This window comes from Filicampus tigris, chromosome 13, assembly GCF_054856515.1.
Source record: "Filicampus tigris isolate MCC_2025a chromosome 13, RoL_Ftig_1.0, whole genome shotgun sequence".
NCBI lineage: Eukaryota > Metazoa > Chordata > Actinopteri > Syngnathiformes > Syngnathidae > Filicampus > Filicampus tigris.
In genome coordinates, this window is record NC_141229.1 from 13398696 (window position 1) to 13423360 (window position 24665).

A 24665-nucleotide genomic window follows, 5' to 3' on the forward strand; every position below is an offset into this window, starting at 1 on the left:
TAATGAATGATTTTTTTTCAAGGTCCTCTACCCATGTATTTTCCTAACAAACAAGCAATGAATTAATCTGGATTACAACAAATATGAGCGTTGTTATACATACACATGTTGGTTATATAGGTTAGGCTTATAGTAAATACTGTATAAAATAAAGTGTATCTACCAACCAAAATGAAGCAGAGGTTTAATAATAATACAAAAAAAACATTATTAGTCAAATAATTAATTTTCTCAAAAATCCATAGTCCCAATACTTCCATCCAAGTAGTGTGGTTTTGATGAGCGACAAGGTTTAAAGTGAACTGACTTTAATGATGTTCCATATTTGACAGTGGACTTTGTGTGATTTCACACTCAGGAAAATCAAAATAGTCTACATGTCCCTCTCACCTTAGCGCTCTTGTTAGGTGAAATATGTCCACTCTGCTCTGGTGGCTGGAGTCGAGGAATGAGCGCCTTCTGAGTTTCTGCCAGCGGCGACACGGCAGAGAAGAAATTTTCCCTTTTGTGCCACGACACTTTTTATTCAAATACTGCCATAAAAGAAACTCGATCTTACCTTGAGTGTTTTTTTCCACCTGTCTACATGCTACCTCACTCTCGCCATTTCGGGACCAAGCAGCTCCTGTGCTGGAGCCCATTTTGATGGCACTAGCACTGTCACCTGGCAACAGTCGCGCTGATGACACAGGGGACTGGCAGTTGTTGTTATTAAACCTAGAAGAGAGGCGTCATGGGTATTTACTACTATGTAGATGCTTTGTTTACACTAACTCCATTTCTCATAGGGCCGCACCATGACCTAGTGTTGAGGATGTCTGCTTGACAGGTCTGAGTCTTGAAGTTTGAATCGACATTGGCATGCTAGGTTCACTGAACCCTAAGCAAGTGTAAATGTGCATGCAAGTGTGTACAGTATGCTTGTTTGTCTATATAAGCTCTGAGGGGTTTTGATTTTAAACCTGTGATATTCTAAAAAATGAGAAATGACCTTACCCCTCAGGCATAGACTTCTGCCTCCAGTGGTTGGAGCTCATGTTGTCAGGGTAGGGGAGGCCAGAGGGGGAGTTTGTGTTGTGGAGCGTGCGGCCCATCACAATTGAACAGGCAAGGGCATAGTTTTCATTTCCAGGTGAATACCTGGCGAGGAAAGAAGACAATGCCAAACGGCGGTCAGATAACAATACCAGAGTGTCTAAAAGTTTGATCACTTTGGGCTTATAGTCAACCTTTTGGGAACTACCGGCCGGCCATCGCTGGACACACTACGCGGCATGGCAGCAGAGTTGCCGAAGTCCGGTGGAGGGGCCTTAATGAGCGTACCGCCCGAGCCCGCAGGCCGCGTTAGAGGGCTGGAGGATGTTCTTGGCCACTTGGTGTTGCTGTTGGTGGCCGGGCGGAAGGGGAACTTCAACTCATAGGGCATTCCTTCCTTGTGATTCTTATAGTCCACTAGGGGCATATGATATATTTCTGAGCAGCCTCTGTGGAAACAGAATGATTTGTATAGCACAGCAACACAATGAAAAGATAACAATCATACTCAATATCTAATTATCTGAAAATACAATGCTAAAAGTCCAATTACTTGATTAAAAGGTCAGACCGAGGGACTACCTGCGCGGTGTCGAATCTTCGTGTGGAGGAATGATGACCACTTTGACGGTGACAGATGTCCTGAGCAGGTCGATCATCTGCTCGTGTGACAGCGACGCCACGGCGACCTTGCAGATCTCAACCAGTCGGCTACCTTGCCTCAGCCCGGCCTGCCAGGCGTAGCCGTAGGGCTCCACCTCAGCCACGATGCCCTCGAAGTTTACGTGAAAACCTAGCTGGCCCAGGGCGTTGCGACGCAGCGTCATCTCTGTGGTCTGACTGCCCTTGGTCAACAGCTAAGTTGGAGGATAAATGCAAAAAAAAAAAAAAAAAACAACAACAACAAATGAAACCACAAGTTTAGAAAGTAATCATTCACTCATTACTTTGAATTACATAATCAAGCAGCTGCTGATTGTGATATTGTTGTGATAGATTTACTGGATTTACTATTCAATGAAGCACGGCTCACATCACTGATGGAGCCTGATATAGGTACAGTATGTGTGCCTTCTTTATTTTAAACACATTCGGGTTTTTAAAATTTATTTTAAACACTTGGATTCGTTTTTTTTTTTTTTTTTTTTACAGTACTCGTAGTTCCGTAGCTAGTAACTATGATTTTTAAGACACAAAAAGGACTCAATCAAAGGCCTAAAAAGTGAGAAATGGCTTTGTGTTGTTATGCCCAATGCAGAAGCATATCCACAAATGACAGTCGTATGGTACAGAATCAGCGCTTGTAACTGTAAAGTAGCATTGCATTGGAAAAGAGTCAAATGTTTGTTGACAAGATGAGTTCACAGACAGAAGCAGGCGTCCACTGACCTCGAGTCTCTTGACCACCTCTCCAAAGTCTTCTGTGTTGTTATTAATGGAACGAAGTGACACGCTTTCACCACGCTCGTAGAAGATCTTCAAGGAGGCGGGACTTCCGGTTGACCAACCAATCACGTCGCGCGTGGCACAATTAAACACTACCGCTTTGGCTTCCTGATCCAGGAGGATTACGAAGTCGTTTGAAACGGCTAAAAGGCATTCCCGCTCCGCACCTGCCACCTGGTCTTCAGCGTGAACCTGCCAGGTTATGGCGCCCAGGCTCCGGAGCTCCGCCCCACTGTACGGCCGCACTTTCTCCCGCCGCTTGTGCGCCAGAGAAATGAAGGGAAACTTCCCGGTGGGTTCCACTGGAGTGTTGGTCACGTGACGCTCAGCCAAGTCCCTCAGGTACTCCTGTCGGGTGCGCGTCGCCATGGCGCCAAACTTGTCCGACTTGTGGGCTGCGTTTTCAGCGTTAATGACTTTGGCCAACAAGAAGTCCCTGAAGACGGAGGACTTGGGGAAGGTCACGCCTTTGGGGACTGGTGGACCAAAGGGGGGTACGTCCTGGGAGCGGCTAACTGCCACACTGTGGAGAAAACAAAGGCTTTAGTAAGGTTACTGCCAAGTTACTGTATGTTAGTTATGGATGTTCCGATCAGGTTTTACGACACCGATACCGATCATGCATGAGTGAGGTCGGCCGATATCGATACCGATTCCGATCTCATGGAATATCTGTATATTTTTCCATTTATTTATGGTGACTACCGGTATACTGCGCTGTGACAGTAACGCATCATGCATAACAAGCTGCAGCATGCGTGCCATACGCCATCTGCTCGCCTTGACTTTATTCAATGCAGTGAGCCCCGTAAACTCACCATAGTCTCCCAATTGCTTGTTCTTCAAATGACGGATTAAGTTGGTTGTGTTGAAACTTTTGGCCATGCTCCCCTCCGCGAGGTACCTTTTCATGGCATATACAGTATTACAAGACGCAAACTCCACACAGCAGACAATGCTACGTTCACACCAACTTCTGGCGGCGCGTTTCAATTGGAGTCAATGTAGCTCGCGCGGGCGGGCGCGGTTGTTGAGGCGCGGCATGAATGATGCTTTTGGAGCGGTGGGACGTCATCGCGTATTAAACAAATCAACTTTTTTGCCATTTCGTCTCGGAAGCCAATGAGCGTCCTGTTCACTCGACGGCTTTCTTTCTTTTTTTTTTTTTCAGTTTTTAAAGTGGCTCTGTTTGTCAAAAAAGTTGACTTGTTTAATACGTGACGACGTCACACCGCTCCAAAAGCATCATTCATATTGCGCCCGCCCGGGGGAACTACATTGACTCCAATTGAAACGCGCCGCCAGAAATGCTCCCACCGCAGTTGGTGTGAACGTAGCAGCCTCGCCTCCGCAGCGGGCAGAGGGGGAGGGACAAAACACGGTTGTAGGCTGCGAAGAATGAGCTGCGGGTGATCGGATGTTTTGATCGACAATAAAAGGCTTTGATCGAATATTCTTTTTCACGAAAATCGGCTGATCATGATCGGTGCCCGATTGATCGGAGCATCCCTAATGTTAGTATATTTGAACTTATCTTGTATTTTTTCAACTGTCATCACACTCAAATTCAAGAGAAAACTAGCTGACTGTCCTTACAGATTAAATGGAAACGCAAAGTGTGTCAATGATGTCAATGACGTAGTACGTCAAAGCGTCCATGAAAATAATACTATCGCAAGTCACTGTAACATTATGCACAGTTTAGTTAACTTTAAAGGGAAGTCAACCCAAACATATTTTTTCAAGAATATGTTCTATGCAGGCACGCTAGTTGAAACAGGACATTCTGATTAATATTGAGATTATCGTATATAGCAAAATGCACCCGTTTTTTAGCCATATCAGAGGCCATTTTGTCACTCCTGTTGACTGAAATGACATTGAAGTTGCTCAGGGCTCAGGTAATGACCAATCACAGGTCACCTGTTTTCTGAAGTTGAGTCATGATTGGTCGTTATCTGAGCCCTGAGCAACTGTGATGTCATTTTCAGTCAACAGAAGTGACAAACTGGACGCCCCCTGGGATGGCTAAAAGCAGGTGGATTTTGCTATATACCATGAACACAACATTAATCAGAATGTCCTGTTTAAACTAGTGAGCCTGCATAGAACACAATTGAAAAAAAATATGTTTGGTTGACTTCCTCTTTAACACTACACCTAAATATAGGAAAATTGTACTAAAAAGTTCAATACAACTGAACTCTACTTGGGCAGTAATTCTTTCAAGTGAATGAGCCTGGGTACAACCGGTAGTAGTTCTATTCTTTGAGAATCACTGATTCTAGAGAAACAACCATTCACACTCACATTCATACCTATGGACATTTGTCAGTCATCACTGAACTTAACGTGCATAGTTTTTTCAAACATGGGAGAAAGTTGGAGTAGCCTGAGAAAAGCCAAGTAAGAATATACAAACTCCACACAGGAAGGCCTGTGCCAATTTCTGAATGATCTGCGTCAGTCAAAGTTTTTCACTGTAAGGCAGATGTGTTAATCATATGTTCTATATTTCCTCCAATTCTGGGACCTATAATAGAAACCTAACCGCTGTCTCCAAAATGCGACGGTACTTGTTTCTGAGATGCGTTGTCATTCATTGCAAGGACTAAGAGCAGATTGGTTCTGAAAGAAATACTTGGCTGCCCCGGTTGTATTGTTTGAACATGTTTAACCTGGGGTTAGAATTTCTTGATCACATATTCTTCTCTTATTACCAACCTTTGGCCCTACAAAGGCCTACCCTGAGGTTGAGTTTTTATGAATTAGTGAACTAGCATTAGGAAAGTAAGTCCTCTGCCTGGTGTGCTGAACAAATGTGTACCGGCGGATATTTGAACGACGAGTTAAGTGCATGTTGGAGCATTTATGCGTGACGTGCGCCATCGATGATAAAACGTGATTCATCAATAATGAACTCCATATAATCGACAGAAGTCTTAATGAACTATTTGGCACATTATTATTTATCCATCTAACCATCAAACTATGTCAAAGTTTGTAAAACGCACAGCACATAGAATAAACAAAGTCACTAGTAGAGAAAGTGTCAGTGTGGGGAAAAAAAGTGGCCTTGAATAAGTGGATATGACACTTGTGACAAGTTTGCATCCACTTCATTAAACACAGCCATTGGCAGTAGGAGGAATGTTGCAAAGTACGCCTGACTAAACCCTGGATATAAATACTATACATCCCATCCCAGTTGACAGGGCAGCAGCCAGTGTTGACAACCTGCCACTCTCTGCACTGCTCTGGTTTGGACGAGTGCCACTGTGGCTTGAGCTAGCAAACGCAAACAGCCTTCATTTCCTACACAAAGACGAAGTTACGCAATCTGTCTTTGCAGCCCAGTGTGACGATGGGGCAGCGGTTGAAAGCAGCAGATTAGCACCCTGCTGGCCCCGGGCCGCTCCTCTTAATGCTCCATTCTGACCCAGTGTGACCGCCAGTGTGACCGCACATTATCGAATCCCACCAGAAAACTATTAATAACCAGATGACTCAACAAAATGAAGCGTAGCGATCAAACGCACTGCACGGAAGAAGTGCGGAATACATTTGTGTGTGGGTGTAATCTGCTGAAATCCTTGTCATGAATCCAAACCTTTGCATCAACAACACAAGGAGTCAAAACTTACCTCCCGGTTCCACAGTGTTTTCTTCAAAATACCCAGAATGTTTGCTTACAATGACAATACTAGAGTAGGCTGTTATAACTCACTCAGAACAACTAGACAAAACTCCAGACCAACATTTGTTTGCACATCATCGGTGAAAGGCATCCATGGGAGGTCCGCTGACAATCAAGAATGAACTGGTGCACAAAGGAAAGGCAGGGGAGGTGTGAGCACCTCTGGGTGGGGTAGTGCCACTATTGTCCCACACCTCTCAATTTCATCCAGAAGGAAAACCAGGAGGACCAGAATATCACGCTTTTTTGCATCTAAAAACCCAAAAAGGTACTTCCCCAAACAGTCGTTGGTCAGTCGAAACGAATATCTTTCCGAAAAGGGTCTCCAAATAATTTAGTCCAATCTTGACCAGGTTGCAGGTTGCAATACAGAAGGCAAGTTTGACCCGTCCGCTCCTGAGGTAGTCTCGCTGAGCTCTGGGAAACTCTGCCCTCCACAATCCTTCCCAATCACATGCATGTCTGGCTCAAGTGAGCACTTCATGCACATGCCGCTAACTCCTTCAGACCACTCCGGCTCATGCTGCCCAAAGGCAAAGTGGTGGGCTGGGAGTAAAAGGAAGGCGGACGCTTCTATTGTCAGCGTGTGTGAAGATGAGCGAGCCTCGCAAACGCATTAGCGAGCAAGGGAGGAAAAAGTGTGTGCGAGGGTGCGCAAGTGGCCATGAGAAAAAGGTAAGAGGAGAGAAGGAAGGAGAGGTAGCGACAATGTGTAGACATAGTGTATTGGCTTGGAGGTGTGCCATTCAAACAAGGGAGCAGACACGGTGAGACCAAGAATTAGCCATTTGAAGAGAGCCGCAGTGCCAAGCTTCTCACAATCAAACTCATTTATGGGACATTTTGTACCCCTTGATGACATTTCAACTAATCCACAACATACAAAAACATGCCCCTGTTCTTTAAACTCTATTTGTCCTGACTCGAAATGTAAATGTTTCTGTAGTAACAGTGATTCCTCAGTACTACTGTATTTAAAATACGAAAATTGCTCTTAAACCCCCAAAAGAGTTCTCTTGTCCCTCCCTCTTCATGATCAATTTATATATGCATGGTATAACAGATTAAAAAAGTTTCAAATCAGCATTTTCGTATGACTTTTTTGTCACCACATAGTTTTTGGGACTTAATTTAAGTTGGAACAACTTTCAAATGTAAATTATTGACATTTACGGTAGCAGTAACAGTTAGCACAACAAAGCAAGCAAGTTTGCTTCAAAACAAGTTGCTGAGTTGGTTTTTATTTATATCTTTAAGTCGGGGTACAATACAAGGGACAGTTAGGTCTGTAAACTTGTATTTCTGTAAACTCAAATGTGGGAAAGCCAACTTTTGCATTAGCAAAACTTAAAAGAATTTGTTGACTTGCCCAACTTAAAATCTCATCAGTTTGTTGCCTTGAAATTTTAAGTTCATTCAACTTTATTTTTTTGTGTGTTAAAACATTTTTGTTTTATCACAGACATATTTTACATAATAGCAATTATGCTCTGAATTTATGTCTTTCAACATGCAACCCTGTTACTGAAACCTTTTTGAAAGTGAAAAAAAAGACTCAGCACAAGGATGTACCATAAATCATTGATTTTTTCTATTTTCTTTGCAATATTTTTTTCAATGCTTTCAGTCGTAATTGAGTGTGTCACTCAAACCAATGCAACTCTTTTACTCATATCAAGTTTTTCTTTTTCTTTATATATATATATATATATATATATATATATATATATATATATATATATATAGTTGATTATGTTCTGGCCTACTTAGCATAGCAGCTACCACAACTAGCATGTACTGCTGAGCAAAAACTCTATCATTAACACTGATTTGCAATGCTGTTACTCTAATTAAAGGAATACCTAAATTAAATCAGCATTTGAATAAAATTGCACTTAATTTAATTGTAAAGAATTTATATCGCAATATTTTTAAACATGTTTTTCGGTTTCCTGAGTATCTGTAAGATTGTTGTGCCAAACACGGCAAAATATATGTCAAACATAATTCATAAAAATGAATTATTATGAATTACTAAACTGTCCTCCAATTCTTGAATGAGCCTTTCTTCTTGTGCGTGTCGACAGGAGAGCTATACCATACCTAGTACAGAACCAGGAGGATGAGATGATGTTCACAGTATTCACTTTGAGTGTGACCCATGCCTTCCAGACTATGCTTTTTGTCTTAATGCACTGCTGAGTGGTGAGTAGCTTACAGGGTTATTGCAAAGCATGCAATACTGGGACTTACTTGGAATTATTATGGGTATTCTCAGTCTCTGGATATGGACTTATTCATAGCTGGTCATCTTACATCAATCATCTTGTCAGCCTCAAGGTGGTATGCTCAAAGTGGACACGGATTCTAAACCACAGACCTTGAGACGGTAGACTCTACAGTATTTAATTTTGTCTTTCCAAGATACAGTATGTATCTTAATGTGACAAAACCAAAAGGTGTAGAAATTAATTAATTCAAAGCCAAACATGGGAAATTAATTGTTTTAATTTTCTTGAATTGTCTTGTTGTGTGGAAGCAAAATGGAGTCTACTAGCACTGTCGAAACTAGTTTACTGTATAAAGAAGGACAAAATGACGAGCTGTGGGAAGTTTTCGCTGCATACACACTATGGCCTGTGGTAACGTTATTCTGCTCAATAATGACACTCGCAGGGACAGTAGTTTAGAACAAACAAAGAGGGAACTTGTTACATCCCTACATTAAAATGTGTCCCAAAGCTGTAAAATATGTATAACGTAGGTTGAACTAATTTCCAATAGTTTACAATGCACATTTCAAATCAAGCAAAAATAAAAACCACATGGCAGTTAACCATGATTTAGATATTCTGTCCCGCCCAAAGTGTACTGTATACCTATACGGTGTTCCCTCACTATTTTGATGTTCATCTTTTGCACCCCACTATTTTTTTTTTTTTTTTTTACAATATACATCTACTAGCAGAATGTCTACTGGAAAGGTGTAATAATTAAAAATTTGAAAGAAGTAGCTTTTTTTACATCAACATTACATGCTCATTTCTGTTCGCTCAGCTATGACGTTTTGCATTATATGTTAGCATCAAGCTAGTGGACTTTGTTTGGACATCGTTATATGTTTTAGTTCAGCATTTTGCTGTTTAAATATACACAGTTCAAGTACCATTTGTTTTATGTGTCAGTTTTACAGTAAACCTAAACTGGGAGTTAGAAATAACCACTCACACTTTGCCTCTTATTTGGACAACTGTGCGAGCGAGCGAGAATAAGCCCAAAGGAATACTTTAAAAAGTTCATGTGCATTTAAATAAGGCTAATACATTTATGTATTGTGGGTGGGTCTGAAACGTATCACCTGTGACGTACGGCGGCTCACGCACTTCACTGTATGCCATTTCCCCATGCTATATGATATTACCAGTGCTGGGCATCGCCTAACCGCCACCGAGTTCCTGTCTGCATATTTAAACAACCCACTTGGTCACAGTCCGTCCCTCGTTGGCGAGAGCCAAACGGCGTCGAGAACGTAATCCTCACATCACACGCAGGCGCCGCATGAGAAGACACGCCGCCAAACAAAGAAAAAATGTGCAGCACCTGCGTGTGTCGTGGTACAGGTTAAGTCCGTTCTCGATGCCGTTTGGCTGACTTGGACCGACTGGTGGGTGGGTCGTTTAAAATTGCAGACGGGAGCTCTGTGGCGGTTAGGTGATGCTCAGCTCTGGATATTACTAGTAACTAAAAGGACCTACCTGTAGCATGTGTTGCCTGAGCAGGGATCGTGCACCCTTACAACAATGAAAACATGTTGAAAGTGAGAGCGAATGGCCTTAGGAGTGAAGGGGTGTGCACCGGGCTCCTGGAACACAATGGTCACTATGTCGTTCCCAATATGGCGCTTTCTCAGTAACTGGTCAAAGACACACAAGTACTTGTTAGAAAGGTGTGATGACATCAGAAAAGCTTCTGACCACCAAAATAGGAGACACAACATATTGTTAAACTTGCCATATTTACCTGTTGCTTATTATTAGGTGTGTAAGGCAACAGAGTGGACACGTGGAACATGAGCTCATAGTCCTTGTAGGGTGTGTACAGCGAGTGTGTGCCTGTGGAGTCCGCTGGAGAGAGTGGAAAAAAAATTATAAATGAAAAAGTACTTCCATCCAGACCATTGTGCCATCACTACCATGCCCTTCAGTTCATGCTGCATTCTTATGTTTGCGTGTTGTCGTTGGGGTCACACGGGATCAGTTTCACCGTTTACGTCTGACAATGTACACAATAGTGTGGCATGGATGAGTGTCAGCCATTGAACCATTGTGTTGCGGGGGTTGGTGCATATACATTTGATATTTTCACTTTCTTGTATTATTTCCATTAGATAATGAATAATATAACAGTATGCACTTTTGTGCTGAGATGTTCAAAACAAAAAAATATTGTACTGCGTTTTAAATCACACTTAATTGATGAGGGGGAAAATACCATAATTTAATGAACAAAGATACTGTATACCAGTGGTCTGTGTACCAACCACCGGGCCGGCCGCTATGGAGTAGGAGGCATTTCCCTGCTTTGCTGTAGTTACAAATAGCACATTGGTCAAATTGTGATTTTATTTTGTACAGGCATCGTGCAACAGTTGAAGTTGTGTCATTACTAGTCGTTTGCATTTTAAATTATTGCAACTTTTGGCAATGGTGAATCTGGCCCCTTGAGCTGTTATTATCACTCTCTTGCAAGTAGCTCATATGTGTTTGTTTCAGACAAAGTCATTGTCTCTAGGAATAGTAAAGACACTAAATGTCCTACAGGCTGGATGTATGGTAGCTGAATGTCGGGCCGGATGTGGCCCGCGGGCCAGTAGTTTGACACATGCTTTTGAGTGTGTTTACTTTTAGTGTCCAGCTGGGCTCTGTACTTGGTGAAGCCCTTGAGGCGAACCTTCTCCCCGAGCAGCTGCAGGAACTCCTCCAGGGCGGGGCCCGCCATCTCGTTGTTGTACATCTCCTCCTCAGTGCTCTGACCGGCTCGGCAGTACATCACCCCCACCTTTACCTGGAAACTCAGCTGGGAATAAAAACACACAAAGAAATTTTGTCAATACTGTCATCGAAGGTACTCCTGAGGTGTTATTGAACAACTCTTACTCCTTGCTCGTCCAGTTTCATCAGCTGCTCTGTGACTTTGGGGGTGTTGAGGGCCAGTCGGAGGCAGGGCAGATCCAGCTCTGGCAGAATGTACTCCAGGACCTCTTTAATGGGCAGCCCTCGGGCAGTGCCATGCTTGGAGGTGGAGAGCACTGCATCCTCCAAGATAGAACCTCTGAGTGTAGTGAGCTGAATGGACAAAGATGGGGAGGGTGAGCGGATTAAAGTGAGGAATGGGAGAGCAGAATGAATGCGCCCCAAAAATCTTAGTTTTTTATTCTTGGAGAATGAGATACCAAGAAAACAAAATTCCTCCCCGAACATCAGAGAAAATATATAATTGACTTAAAACAACAGAAGACTACGACTCAAGAGGAAATAAGGAAGAGGCGGGAGTCTGAATCATCTCAGTACACAGAGTCTGCATTGTGCAGTGCTGAGTGTGAACTCAATAACTTTGCAATCACACGCAGACCGAATACTTTCTCTATTACAGGCTTGAGACTGCCGTGTTCACAACGAACCTGTGTTCACCATATTTGGGAGACAGGCTAGAAGTGGTTACTCCAGTCTTTATGTGTATGTGTGTGTATGTGTGTGTATGCGTGTGTATGTGTGTGTGTGGGGGTGGGTGTGTGCGTGTGTGTGTGTGCTGGGGCTGACGGGTGGGGTTTAAAAACAAGCACCTGTCCTCAAAAAATAAGCCTCTGCCTGCTAAGCTTTAGGAACTGTCTAAGAATGTATGTCCATGTAATAAGGGCTTTCCCAAACTGTTCCACTCAGTTGGAAGTGTAAAATATTCTACTTTATTTTTTTTTACATTCAATTAATGAATAGATGTCTAAAGCCAAGAAGTGTTTTTAATACAAATATTTGCTGTAATTTTGACTTAATACTGAGCTCAAATTCGGGTTATGTCACTTCCGTGAGAACGCAACTGTCGTAAATCTCCTTCTCCTCCAAATGTTGTTGTTTGATTGTGTGTCTCGCTCAAACTGGTGTATTCAATGCATGAGGCATAAGTAGTCTAGCACAATCCTCAATTAATTCACTAAATAAGTACAGTGTCCCAAGACTTTTGTCTCCATTTTGTATGAACAGCAAACATTAATTTCACTGACCTCACTGGTTCTGAAGATGAGGCGATAGCTATACTGCTGGCCGTGATCCTTGTCTTCCTCCAACTTCTCTCTGCGTAAGCTCACTGCCACTGGACCTAAAGCGTCATCCATCCCAAAGTAGTTCCAGTGTTCTGTGACAGAGGAAACATGGAAGGTGAAGAATTACAGTGAACCCATTTTTATCACAAAGTATATGAAAAAGTCTGTGATACAGTCAGATCATGTAAAAAACATTGTTTGAACAGTTTTACATCTCTCACGTTTTAAAAACCCTTAAACTTATTAAGTCATTTTTAAACACATTCTGAGCATATTTAAACACAAATGTACAAAAAATGTCAGTATTTCGTGTCTTTAAAGCGAAATCAACCCAAACATTTTTTTTTTTCAAGAATATGTTCCCAGCAGGCCCACTAGTTGAAAAACAGCATTCTGATTAATAGTGCGTTTGTGGAATATGAGTTAATTAGCAAAATCGACCCAGTTTTAGCCATCTCACGGGGCGCCATTTTGTCACTTCTGTCGACTGAAGATGGCATCACAACTGCTCAGAGCTCTGGTAACGACCAATCACGGCTCACCTTCAGAAAACAGGTGAGGCGTGATTGGTCATTAGCTGTGCCCTGAGCAGTTGTGATATCATTTTCAGTCAACAGAAGTGACAAAATGGCTGCCCCCAATATCAAAAAACGGGTGCATTAACTCTTATTCCACAAACGCAATATTTACCAGAATGCCTTGTTTCAACTAGTGGGCTTGCATAGAACATATTCTTGGAAAAAAAAATGTTTGGGTTGACGTCCTCTTTAAGAGGATATTGCATTGATTTATTTTTTTTAGCGGTATATTCCCATGATAGTAGAAGTAGATATGTATAACACAACAATCTGTGATGTCACTGTATGCCACATTGGTACTTTTGTGACTACACAATCATATAATATGAATAATGGCAACAATTAAATGCATTTACCCCTTAGGTAGAAGAACTTTCGATAGTAGTAGGCACCAAGGTCCACATGCTCCACAATGTACTGTTTGTACTTTTCGCTGAGTGTGCTTGGACCCTCCTTCGGTCCCTCCAGCACGGCTACTCCAGCATTGGTGCAGTGTGTGCTTACACAGCTTTCATACATGTTTCCTTCACCGTTCAAGTTCCCAGAGCTACCTGCTACACCCCCGACAAGTCCATAATAGCCTGCCCCATTTGCTCCCAATCTGTGCCTTGCATTGGCGTCTGTTCCGATCTCATTTCGGAAGCAGGGGCAACTGAGCAGCATCTCATTGCTCTGTTCGTCCCCTGAATCCAGGCCAGGGCTTTCTCGGGAGTTGAGGTCCTCCTGGCTACCACTTGGAGAGCTGTACGGAAGGCTGTGAGTGGATGAAAGTGTGGAGGTAGCAGAGGCAACGGCGGCGGCAGAAGCCCCCGTGGTGGTGTTGTTCTTCCTCCGACCGGCGTTCTGCCGCAACTGAATGACTTCGTTGAGGTCAAACAGCGTGCTCTGCACGTCATAGTGGGCAAAGCCTTTCTGACAAACCCAAGGCTTTAGCGAGGGCCCCATCTCCTCCATTCGACTGTCCTCGACATCCGATCCAGCTCGCGGCGAGTCGGACTCTCCCCGAACGTTACGAAGTTTACGAAATATAGATTCGCCCCCAGTCTCCGATTTCGTGCGTCTCTTTGGAGGTTTCTCCCTGTCCTTGGGTTTTGGAGGCTGGCCGTCCGTGGCGTTCTCCGATAGGTCAAGGGTAGCCTGCTTGGGCCGCACATTCAGCATGTCCTCCAGTTGATCTGGGGCTGGGCTACGCTGGTCTACTTCCCCTTGGTAGCCTTTAAGCATTTCAAAGAAGCTCTCACCAGCAGCCCCGTGCTGGTCTATTGAAGATGTGCTGCCGTACTCACGGTGAAGGGGGGACCATTTAGCACCCAGTGGCGGACCCCAGTCCTCTCCGCTGTCTCCACCGGCTTCCAGCTCACTGATGGTCATGTCACTGTTGCTGCGCTGACGGATTCGCCTCTGTTGTGGGTTCCGGCGCGGCGGACCCCTGTAGTCTCCTGGTGACAAATACCGAGTGTCTGTGCAATAGTTGTTAGCCTGGGCCTGCGTTCGATTCTTTAAAGTATTGTGGATATTTCGCAGCATTGACGAGTCCTGAGGGCTAATAATTGATCCTAACTTAATGTGATTTTTCAGAGGCACACTCATGATTTCAGATTCCGTGGTCGAGTGCCACAGGGCCCGTGAAACATCCTTCCTTGGCGGCCAATCGGCCACGCGCGCCCGTACGCCCATCTTTGGCACTCCTGTGCTCACGTTGCCATGGACATTGTCCGTGCGGGTCGGCACAACGCCACCATTGACCATGCGCATGTGGCGAGGGTAAAACTCATCGGTGGCAGCGACGGAGCCCGCAACGGTGCACTCCATTGGTGGGCGCTTAAGGCTGGTCATGACACGAGCGCCGAAGGCTAAAGGCACTCAGCAGGTAGACATGGCTGCCTTGGGAATGGATTTCTGCTCCTTGACTTCATGAGCAGGTTGATTGTCAGCAGGGGGAAAAAAGGGGGAAGGGGCAAGCCCACCACTTCCTCACTCAAGCCTGCATCACAGTTGCGGCTGCGACAAAGCCTTCCCTTAGCATGTTGTTACTCCAAACACTGTCCTGTAAAGACACAAAAATAAATATTAGGTACTTCCTCATACTTTTTCTTTTTATGACTAGGTAATCCCCAAAAAGGAAATTCAAAATGCTACGTATGCAAATGCACAATGAGACAGTTGAATCTGGTGCACTTTTAATATTTTCAGTGCTCATGCACACCGGTGCACCACTTAAATGCACCCCTGCTAATAATCATATATGGCCTAGACAGCAACACAATTGTTTCTTCACAATTATTTCCACATTTGCACAAATATGGGACAGCACCGAAATCTTATGATCACCCCAAAGTTTTGCACAGTACGGTGGACCCCTGCTATTTGCAGGGAATAGCAACTGGACCAGCCCAAGAATAGCAAAAATCTGCATATAAATGATGGACATTGAAATGCATTTTACACCCAAAAATCATGTGGCCACTTTGTTTATTTATTCTGTGATTACAACAGACAACTTAAAATTGGAACAACCAAACATTAATTCATTTAGACATTGAAAAAAAAGAAGCTTGCTTTGGATGCGATGCACATGGATCCCACAAACCAGACCAACATGCCTGCTTTTCCACTGATGGATTTTTATGATGTAGTGAAAAGTCACTGACATGTGCAATTTGAAATAAGGGTGTGCGGGCTTTCCAAGCAAATATAGCACAAACATCTGAGGCAAAGCATGAAAGCCCGGCAAGCATTCCAAACTGACTTGAAAACGTTTGAGCATGATAATAACTGCATTGATCAGGTAAGTTAAGTGGGGGCAGAAAAATGAAAGAATATACTGCCCGTGAAAGCGGTCGAATGCATTTTGTTCATTGATGACAAGCATTTGTGCATTGAATGACCATACATATACAAGAGTGGATCATGGGTTGCACTACCACCAATAACATTAACACTGGCACAACAGTAAATCTGTTCTGCTTACGTTTGAGCACAAAAACAATGCTATTGCTAAAGGACCTTTAGTTGTTTGTTAAGATACTGCACATGAAAAGCAAGAAAATGAGAAATATCAACTGGGTGCTTCTACAAACTGATGGCAGACCTCTTCTTAACCATTGCCAGTCGCCATCTCTTTAGCAGCCACGGGCACTGAATTGTAATGCAGAATAGCATTTTTCAGGATCAAATACTGCAAGCTGCACATCAAAAAAAAAAAGCAAACAGGCCCTTTGAAAGTCATCTGAGAAGATGATCCTATGCCTGGCAGATCGAGCCAATTTGGCAGTTAGACAGTGGGGGAAATGAGGGTTCTACTGACTGACTGACTGAGGCTGTGATCCTATTAGCCACAAGCACAAGTGAACTCTGCGTTCACTGTGACGGGGCTGCAGCGGCGATGCACTCACATGGTATCAACAACATCACAGCTAACTTTATTTAAACTTGTATGCAGGCACGATGCTATTCAGGAGGTCCGGCTTCTTGTTAGGTGTTCATTATTATGTGTTCATTGAGTAATCAGAATAATCAGTGAGTGTTGCATTGAAAGAAACAGCAAGAGAAGATCCTGTGCGTTATCTGCATAACAGTATACAATAGTAAATACTTGATGCTACAGTCAATAGTAAATATTGTACTTGGGAATATATTTGTTCATCTTGGACACTCAGTTGATAATAGGTCGACTTAATGGTGGAAATCAAGTAATCAATGTGTTTTCATTTTTACATTTTAAAATAAATGCAGGGCATAGGAGAATCTCTAACAGTTCTGAACTCAATTTTCCAGTGCCGTGCTGCAATGATCAGACTAATGAACCCTGGAGGAGTGATGCATGAGTGGCGGTCTGCGTGAATAGAACTTCCCATGTTGTCATGTTGGACTATTAAACAGCAGACTAAGTTGGGACCGAATCAACAGCCCGTCTGCTGGTAGCAGTCAAGTAGCGCGCCTCATTGTGCCCCAAACAACAATCAGGTCCACACAACTGATAAAATGATGTGCCATCAATTAATCAATTAAATAATCCATCTCTACAGTAGTACTAACCATAATAACTCATTTGTATTCATGACATCAACATGTCAAACTTCATCATACATACTATAGCCCTTTCAGGACTGCTAATGCACCATATGATTGTTCATGCGATACTGTGAGCAGTATAGCCTCTCTCATATGCACTGCATACAAGCACATACTATAAATGCAGATGGTGAGTATAGGTTGTTTGCGGTGGGAAAACTCAACACACATAAACGCATATCCCTGAAAACAGTCCTTATCTCCTCGCTCACAGACATAATTGGACAATGGGGGCTGTCAGATTAAAAGGTATAAATTGACTAGCAGAGTGTGCGCGTGTGTGTGTAAACACAGTATTTGTCAGGGACAGGCAATTAAAGAGCACTTCTGTGAAACCACCAAAATAACAAGCAATCTCATTTTTACCCATCCTGCCATCCTTAATCCATCCATTCTCCGCTCCCCTTCCACAGGTCTGAAGGTCATTTCCAGAGATAGAAATGTGCTGACTAGATGACTTTAATTAGCTCTGACCTCCCCTTAGGTTGGTTTTAAAGTGACTGCAGAGAGATGAGCAACGAACTGGGCATAGGTAACAAAAGGGCTGGTTGTAGGGACGTACATAAGCGGAGGAGTGCCCTCTCTAGGAGGGACAGAATAATAACAGCCATCTGATGAACTAACCTATGAGTGACTCACAAAAATGAGGAACTTTTAGGGCCTTGTGACAAAATCCTAAAATGTGGCGTCAGTGGTAGGCGGCAGACACAAGACAATCGGCAGGAAACATGAGTAGTGCGATGAGTAAGAAACGGCCTTGTGTTTTGTGTTACTTAACCCAAAGAACAAGACCAGGCTGGTTTTAAATACACTTATTCTCAAACAAGGGGGGATCTTGGTAGACGAGGTGTCTCGGAAAGTACCTCTGCAAATTTTTGGACAAGTGATGCTCCCGGTTTAAAGTATGCAAACCGAGCCGAATGTTTCCCAGTTGAATGGGCAAGTGTTTTCAAAGCTGTGACAAAGGACGGGAAAGATTGTCTTACAAGCTTGTAATTGCTACATGGATGAATAGGGTTGAGGGGTTGTTTGGCTGACACCGCCACTTTTCAGAAAGACTCCCTCCCATACAGCCCATGGGCTCGCCATGTTCCCTAATCGTACCCTGCTCTAAGGGCTCGATGGGCCTGATGGGCAGCAGGCACAAAGATCTCTCTGTCCTGGCATAGCCAAGAGAGAGGCCTCATTCCAACACAGTGAAGTCTTTGAAATTTGTCTGGCACGGGTACTTCGCTACGGTTGTTTACATGAGCGCTTGCCAGGAAAACCAGATGAATTAGATGCAAGAGGAGTTGGAGAGATAAGGATTAGGCTGGGAAACAAGAATCGAGGAGGGATTTGGTTTGGAACGAGCATAAACAGATGAAACATCCTTCCTTGACAACAGTGTGGTATCCATTAGGGAGGAGAATAAACTGTCACGCATGTCGGAATGTGTGTCATTAAATAAGTTGTGTAACCCAATCAGACACTGTTGAATCAACTCAAAATTTGAGGAAATGACAAACAAAAGACTCCGGGAAAGTTTGCAAAAATGGTGAAGAGAGCAGCATTTGGTTATGAGCAGCTTTTGGTAATGAAACCAAATTTAGATGAACAACATCTACATTTTTTTAAAAATATACAATTTTTCATACAATGAAATGATGGTGGTCCGTCTCAGTCCGATCTCAGTTACACTAAATCAATCAATCAATCAATCAATCAATCACATTTTATTTATATAGCACTTTTCATACATAAAAATGCAACTCAAAGTGCTTTAAAACATTCAAAACAAAACATAGAATTATCTTCAATCAAAAGAAAAGATAAATTATTTAAAAGTTGTTGAAAGCCAAACTAAAAAGGTGTGTCTTGAGCTTCCTCTTAAAAATATCAACAGTCTCTGCAGACCTGACGTCCTCTGGCAGGCTATTCCAAAGGTGAGGACCAAAACGGCTGAATGCAGCCTCGAATGAATGAAATGAAAAACACTCCAAACATTTTCAAAGAAAATATTGCAATGTTGTTTATTGGATGCGTGGCATTTTTTAAGAACGGCCAACTGAAAATCATATTTAACTCATTCACTGCCATTGACAATTTTTTTGTCTTTTCAACAGTCTAGCCATTCAATCCCAGTAATTTATTTATATTTTTTTCACATTTTTTCAAAGAGTGGTAAAAGAGGGTCTGAAAATGTCTGGAAGTGAATGAGTTAAGTTACAACTTGTTTAGGGGAACACAGTCTCTCCCCCGCAAATAAAGTCGATACGGGTGGAGAGAAGGGCTGGGAAAAAAGTCAGATGTCCACAAAAATTGATCCACACAAAAATGTCTGCCTTGAAACTGGCACCCGGAATCAATGTATGGCCACTTCTTTTTTTTTTTTTTTTTTTTTTTTTTTTTTTTTTTTACATTTTTTGCTGCGGACTCTCTTTTCTGGTGACAAGTGTCCATTAAGATGAAGATGATTCGCGCTTTAGACACAGAACATATTAATATAAGATAATCGCAAAAAAGATTTGTTTGTGACAGCCCTAGTGGACAGGCAGTTTCAGAAAAGAAAGATTCTGCAACAGCGGTACAGTGAATCATACCTGGTTCCCATCGTGTGCACATCTGGCACAGGACCAGGCACTAATTTGCCAGTCTGATCAAGCGAGTCTGAGGACCAGGCAACTTCAGAGAAAAGCAGACAGCAGGCTTTGCTGGCAGACAAACAAGAACACTAGCATTGTCCAGTCACATTCTGGAATGCCACCAATTTGAGAGAGGAACTGATGAGTGTTTGTGTGAACGAAGGGGAAAAGAAGCAGGGCATGCTCAGACAAATTCTTAGAGAAATACGCAACGCTGGCTGTTCAACTTTTAAGCTTCTGACTCCGCCATGACATCATGACTTCAGCCCGAGCATCCAAATTACGCCGGGAGAGCTGACTGACGACGGCCCCGCTTCAGACAAAGCGGGCACGCCATGGCGAGATGAGCATCGCGCTGACGAATTGTTCAACTGACCACAAATGGGTGGAACCATCAAATGGGGCTTGAGAAACCGGTGACGGCGTATCACCATTCATCATCACCATTAGTGTATGATGTTCTGCTCTGGCTACACTCTGGAGCCCTCGCTATCGCTGCGGCACAGCTCGGAGAGTAATGGGCAGAGCGTCAAACTGGCAAAGTAGATTTCACTCACAGTCACGTACAAGTTGTGGAGTAGCGCCTGTACTGTATACATACATTGTTTTATCTCCAGCTCCTCGTCTTATCTACAAAATATATTAACAGGCTTGAGCTTTTTGGTGTGGGAGGGACGGCGGAATGAAGCCTTAAAACACTGGGAAATACCAAATGGACTTGCCATTTTTTAAATGTAAACAATGTCAATACCTGGGTGGTCCAGGAGGTTTTGTAATAAATGTCCAAGTCAGAGAGGCACTTGATTAGAGAAAAAAAAGTGAATTGCAGTGCATAGGTGGTCTGGATGTTGTAAAAGGGACACTAATGCCACTTTTCTATTGCGCAGGAATGTCTCGGCATGGCTCCCCTTGGCTCAGAGTGGGGTTTCAGTTTTCCACTTTGAAAACGTATTGCAGGACAGCGAAAACCACACCTAATTGAATTAGTCAGAAAGAGACATGCTACAAACAAAAATAAGAGAGGGGCTGTTCTCATTTTATTTGAGGTCTGTTTGAGCTCCTCTCACAAAATGTTTTTTCTGCAAATATTCTTAGATATGGCCCATAGTGTAATCCCCTCTGTCAACTTGATGATTTGGATGCAGTACTTCAATGTTTCTGCAGGCATGGCGGGATAACTCATTTTTGATCCCCCAAAAAGTGTTGAAAGGTGGGTTGCTAATGTATATCATCGTACAGTATATGATGTGGTTCTGGGGTATTTGAGGTCATGCGAACGTTACATCAAATTTTTATGATACTGAAGACGATAACACGATGTAAAAATGTTTGATCATTCAGAATTTTCCAGATTATTAGGATTTCCCAGTAAACATGATACAAGGTAAATGAACTGCAGTCAAGGGCTCGCATAAGGAAGTGGCTTGTTGATTTCACCAGTTCGATTTAATCAGAGGTCTTCAAATACTTCTTGGATTTTACCATGACTGATCTAGAGTTGATCTTGGGATACTTGTGTGCTTGTAAAAAAGTCGGTACAAATGGAAAACTATGGGATGATGGAAAACTGATGATTTATTTACCACTTAATCATTTATTTATCTTCATTTTCCAGACACCCCAGGCTTTCAGCAGAAAAAAAATTGAAAATATCATGAAAATTAAGGTTGTTGTGGGCATTTTTGTGCCATCAACAAGCCGCTACTTAATTGTGTCTAATTAAATCATTAATTAATTGATGTTTGTAATTGTGGCATCTCTTCTTTCTAAACTTGAGAAACATCTTTTTTTTTCTTTTCCTAAAAACTGATGAGCAGATAATATTGCAGTAGCGATAAACTAAGGAAAAACAACAGGGTAAGCTAACGTTAGCATGTATTTAGTTTTGTCATTTCTAGCCATGTATCATCAAATGTTACAATGAGGTACTGTATCTACTTAACCAATGAGCGATCATCAGTGGTGCATGTCACTTATATGGTATCTTCTCAGGACTCTTGGAGGTTTTGCTGATCAGGTGCTAGAAATAGTACCTGGTAGTATATTGCCAAAGAAAATGCATCAAAGAATGAGTATTGTGTCCAGTTGAGTATTGTGCAATGGAACTGCAATTTAACACATGCAGAACTTATACGATGACATCACTTCGAAGCTCTTCCGAAGCATCCAATCAGAATGCTGGGATGCCGTCCCTGTTCTGCTCCATTCCCCTAGGCGGTGATTTGCATGATATCTGGAGATGATACGCTTGGGATTATTATCAGTGCTAAATCCTTCACTTTTTTTTCTAAAGTGCTTCAACTCGGTGGAAGCATCTCTCGCCATTTTCACGCAATTTCTGAGGGATTTTTCATTTCGATTTATAATATGTAATGTAAATGTCTCATTAAATTTAAGATCACTTGAAACAGAAGAGTGGGAACAGTAAAGCACTACGTTTATGCTTCCAGTGTGGCAATTGGAGCGTCTTTTAATGGAGCTGTTAATATTTCTACCACGGTCGGTTTTGTTCACTGGATGCATGCATGTTTTTATGTGCAACAGGGCCTTGTCGTCTCACTAATGCAGTTGGCGGCTAGGAGGCGGACAGCGAGTGCAGTGAGAGGGGAAGTGCAGCCTGCAGCAGACCTCCGCTTCCCCCACCCCCTCCGCTACCTTGGCTTCCAACTGCCGCAGTTTGGCAGCCAGGTCACCCCATTAGAATTTTTTGCATTCTTCTCAAGGGAGCACTGCACTCCTTTTTCCTCTCTGAGCGCTTGTCATTATGCACGACCTCTAATCCCTGGCAAGGTTTAATATGATCAATAAAAACAAATCAGGTAAAACTCCACATCAGATATAAAAGGTACTACTTGGGCTTGTTTCCAAAAGATTAGTGGATTAATTGGCCATTCAATTGGAGAACTACTGTACATCATGTTGTACATGCACACACTTTAAATCAATTAAGCATAATCCGATTATAGCCTGTTGACTTTTATTCACGTTTTTGTTTTAGCACACCCTCAGTTGATGCCCTTTTTCTACTGAATGGTACCTGATAGGCTCAACACAGCTCTACTTCCTTTTGGTATTTTTCCACTATCAACACAGGTACAACTGGGTACTATTCCTTGTACTGGATTAGCCAGGGTTTAAACGTGACGATCTGATGCCACTCAGGTGATACAATCCGCTGCTGGTCGCTCGTTTGTTCATTGCGTCATTGTGACGCTTGAAAACAAACATAAATCCACATGCTGCCATCAGTTGACCCTATTACTGTGTTTTAGCTCTGGATGATGCAGTATAGCCCCACTGCTAGGGCTGCACGATATTGGACAAACATACGATATGCGACATGGATGTTGACTGTAGTGATATCGATATTACTTCGATATTTAATATGTACCTAAAGAAATGGCATTTTTATAATCTAATGAAATTAGTATATTTTTTCCATGCGACAAAATAAGCAAGCTCAATGTGCTCTTAGCATATTAATTGCAATTTCCCTAGATAATGTCCAACTATTGGGTGGCGATGCACATTTAAGTTTGCATCTGACTGGTCAAATTCAGATAACCGTCAATTCCGTAAAGTCTTGGCCAACTCTGGTTTAATACACACAATCCAACACACAAACACAATATTCTCTTGTTTCTTTTTTTTTAATGGCTGGCATTCAAAAAGTTAAGTGCATTTTAGGTTATAGGTTAAAATGTCACCCCAAAGTCAAAAATATCTTACTTTTTGTCAGTAGTGTATACATATTGTAAGTATAACAGTAGAAGGAGAATAACAAAATAGAGAATAATAAATATTCTGTGTACGTGTTTGGACATTTTCCAACTTTTAAACATGCAAAACAGAGAATGTGGCGCAGCTCTGGAAGAGGGGATATGAGCAGGGGTTCACATTTTTCAGCCATAGACTGCTCTCAGTCTTTTTTATTAGCTTTCTCCCCGCCATTGCAGTATCCGCTGTTTAAAACATTACTTGGCAAGTAAACGCCCAATGCAATTTAGAATTGTTAAAAAAAAAAAAAAAAAAAAAATCAACAATAAAAGCTGTAATGTGTATTATCCATCTGTGCCTGATGATACTGTGCTTGTGTAAAAACCACTGCTACCTCTGACTTCTGCTTCTTTCAAAGCAGGTTAATTTTTCAGAAAGACAAAGGATGTATGTGTGTGAATTGCAGCGGTCTAGTAGAGCGTCATTATGTTAAAAGCACTAAAATCACAAGTGGTGGCACTTTGCCAAAAACTGATGACAAGGCCCAGAGTTCACCCTGTCAACCAGCACTGTAACAACACTCCAACCATGAAGGCACTTGATTTCACACTCAGATTAAATAGCTATTTGTACAACTGTACTGTATATGTTGCTCCAAATCAGGTACTATTATACTGTTTCATTTGCTAGAGAAGTAAAAAAAAAAAAAAAAAGAAAAAAAAAAGCTCTCTAAAAAGAATATGTCATTAGGAGCAAACTGTGATCGTCAGAGTAATGAGTGTCCTTGGTAACAAACAAACCCCCTGAGGACCACTAATGAGGCCAACCTATCTGAGGTGACATTCAAAATCTACATTTAATACAACAATTCACCGTCAGAGATTCCCTTCAGAGTAAACCAGCCCTGACAACCATCTCTAGTGAGGAATAGGGCCAAACACCTCGTGATTCCCTAGTAACCTGCTGCACCACTTACATCAGGTCAGCATAGCATTGGGATTTCTCCGCCAATGTTGTTTTTGACTGGGGGGCACTCAACGGTAGATCGTTGGGTGAAAATGCCGCTGGCCTTTGTGGAATCTTTTGGACTCTTATCATTAAGAGTCTTCCAAAGACACAATGTTCTCGCCAACATGGCTTTGTTGGTTTGGGTGCAATTTTCTTTTTTCTTTCACCTG

The 24665-nt window shown here is 42.5% G+C and overlaps 1 protein-coding gene across 4 annotated transcripts in view; it reads right to left on the reverse strand.

Annotated features, from left to right (window-relative positions):
* The window catches only part of LOC147137656 (signal-induced proliferation-associated 1-like protein 1), a 53033-nt gene that overhangs the window by 12168 nt on the left and 16200 nt on the right, over window positions 1–24665 (reverse strand). For all 4 annotated transcript variants that reach the window (XM_086049857.1, XM_086049859.1, XM_086049856.1 and 1 more), the window contains 12 exons: window positions 13429–15119; window positions 12456–12586; window positions 11335–11523; window positions 11080–11254; window positions 10199–10302; window positions 9934–10091; window positions 2425–3004; window positions 1618–1892; window positions 1230–1484; window positions 997–1140; window positions 560–717; window positions 391–467 (listed from right to left, as the gene is read on the reverse strand). In XM_086049857.1, coding sequence (XP_085905983.1) covers window positions 391–467; window positions 560–717; window positions 997–1140; window positions 1230–1484; window positions 1618–1892; window positions 2425–3004; window positions 9934–10091; window positions 10199–10302; window positions 11080–11254; window positions 11335–11523; window positions 12456–12586; window positions 13429–14908 — 3726 coding nt within the window. In that variant the 5' untranslated portion in view covers window positions 14909–15119. The remainder of the gene's footprint in view (window positions 1–390; window positions 468–559; window positions 718–996; window positions 1141–1229; window positions 1485–1617; window positions 1893–2424; window positions 3005–9933; window positions 10092–10198; window positions 10303–11079; window positions 11255–11334; window positions 11524–12455; window positions 12587–13428; window positions 15120–24665) is intronic.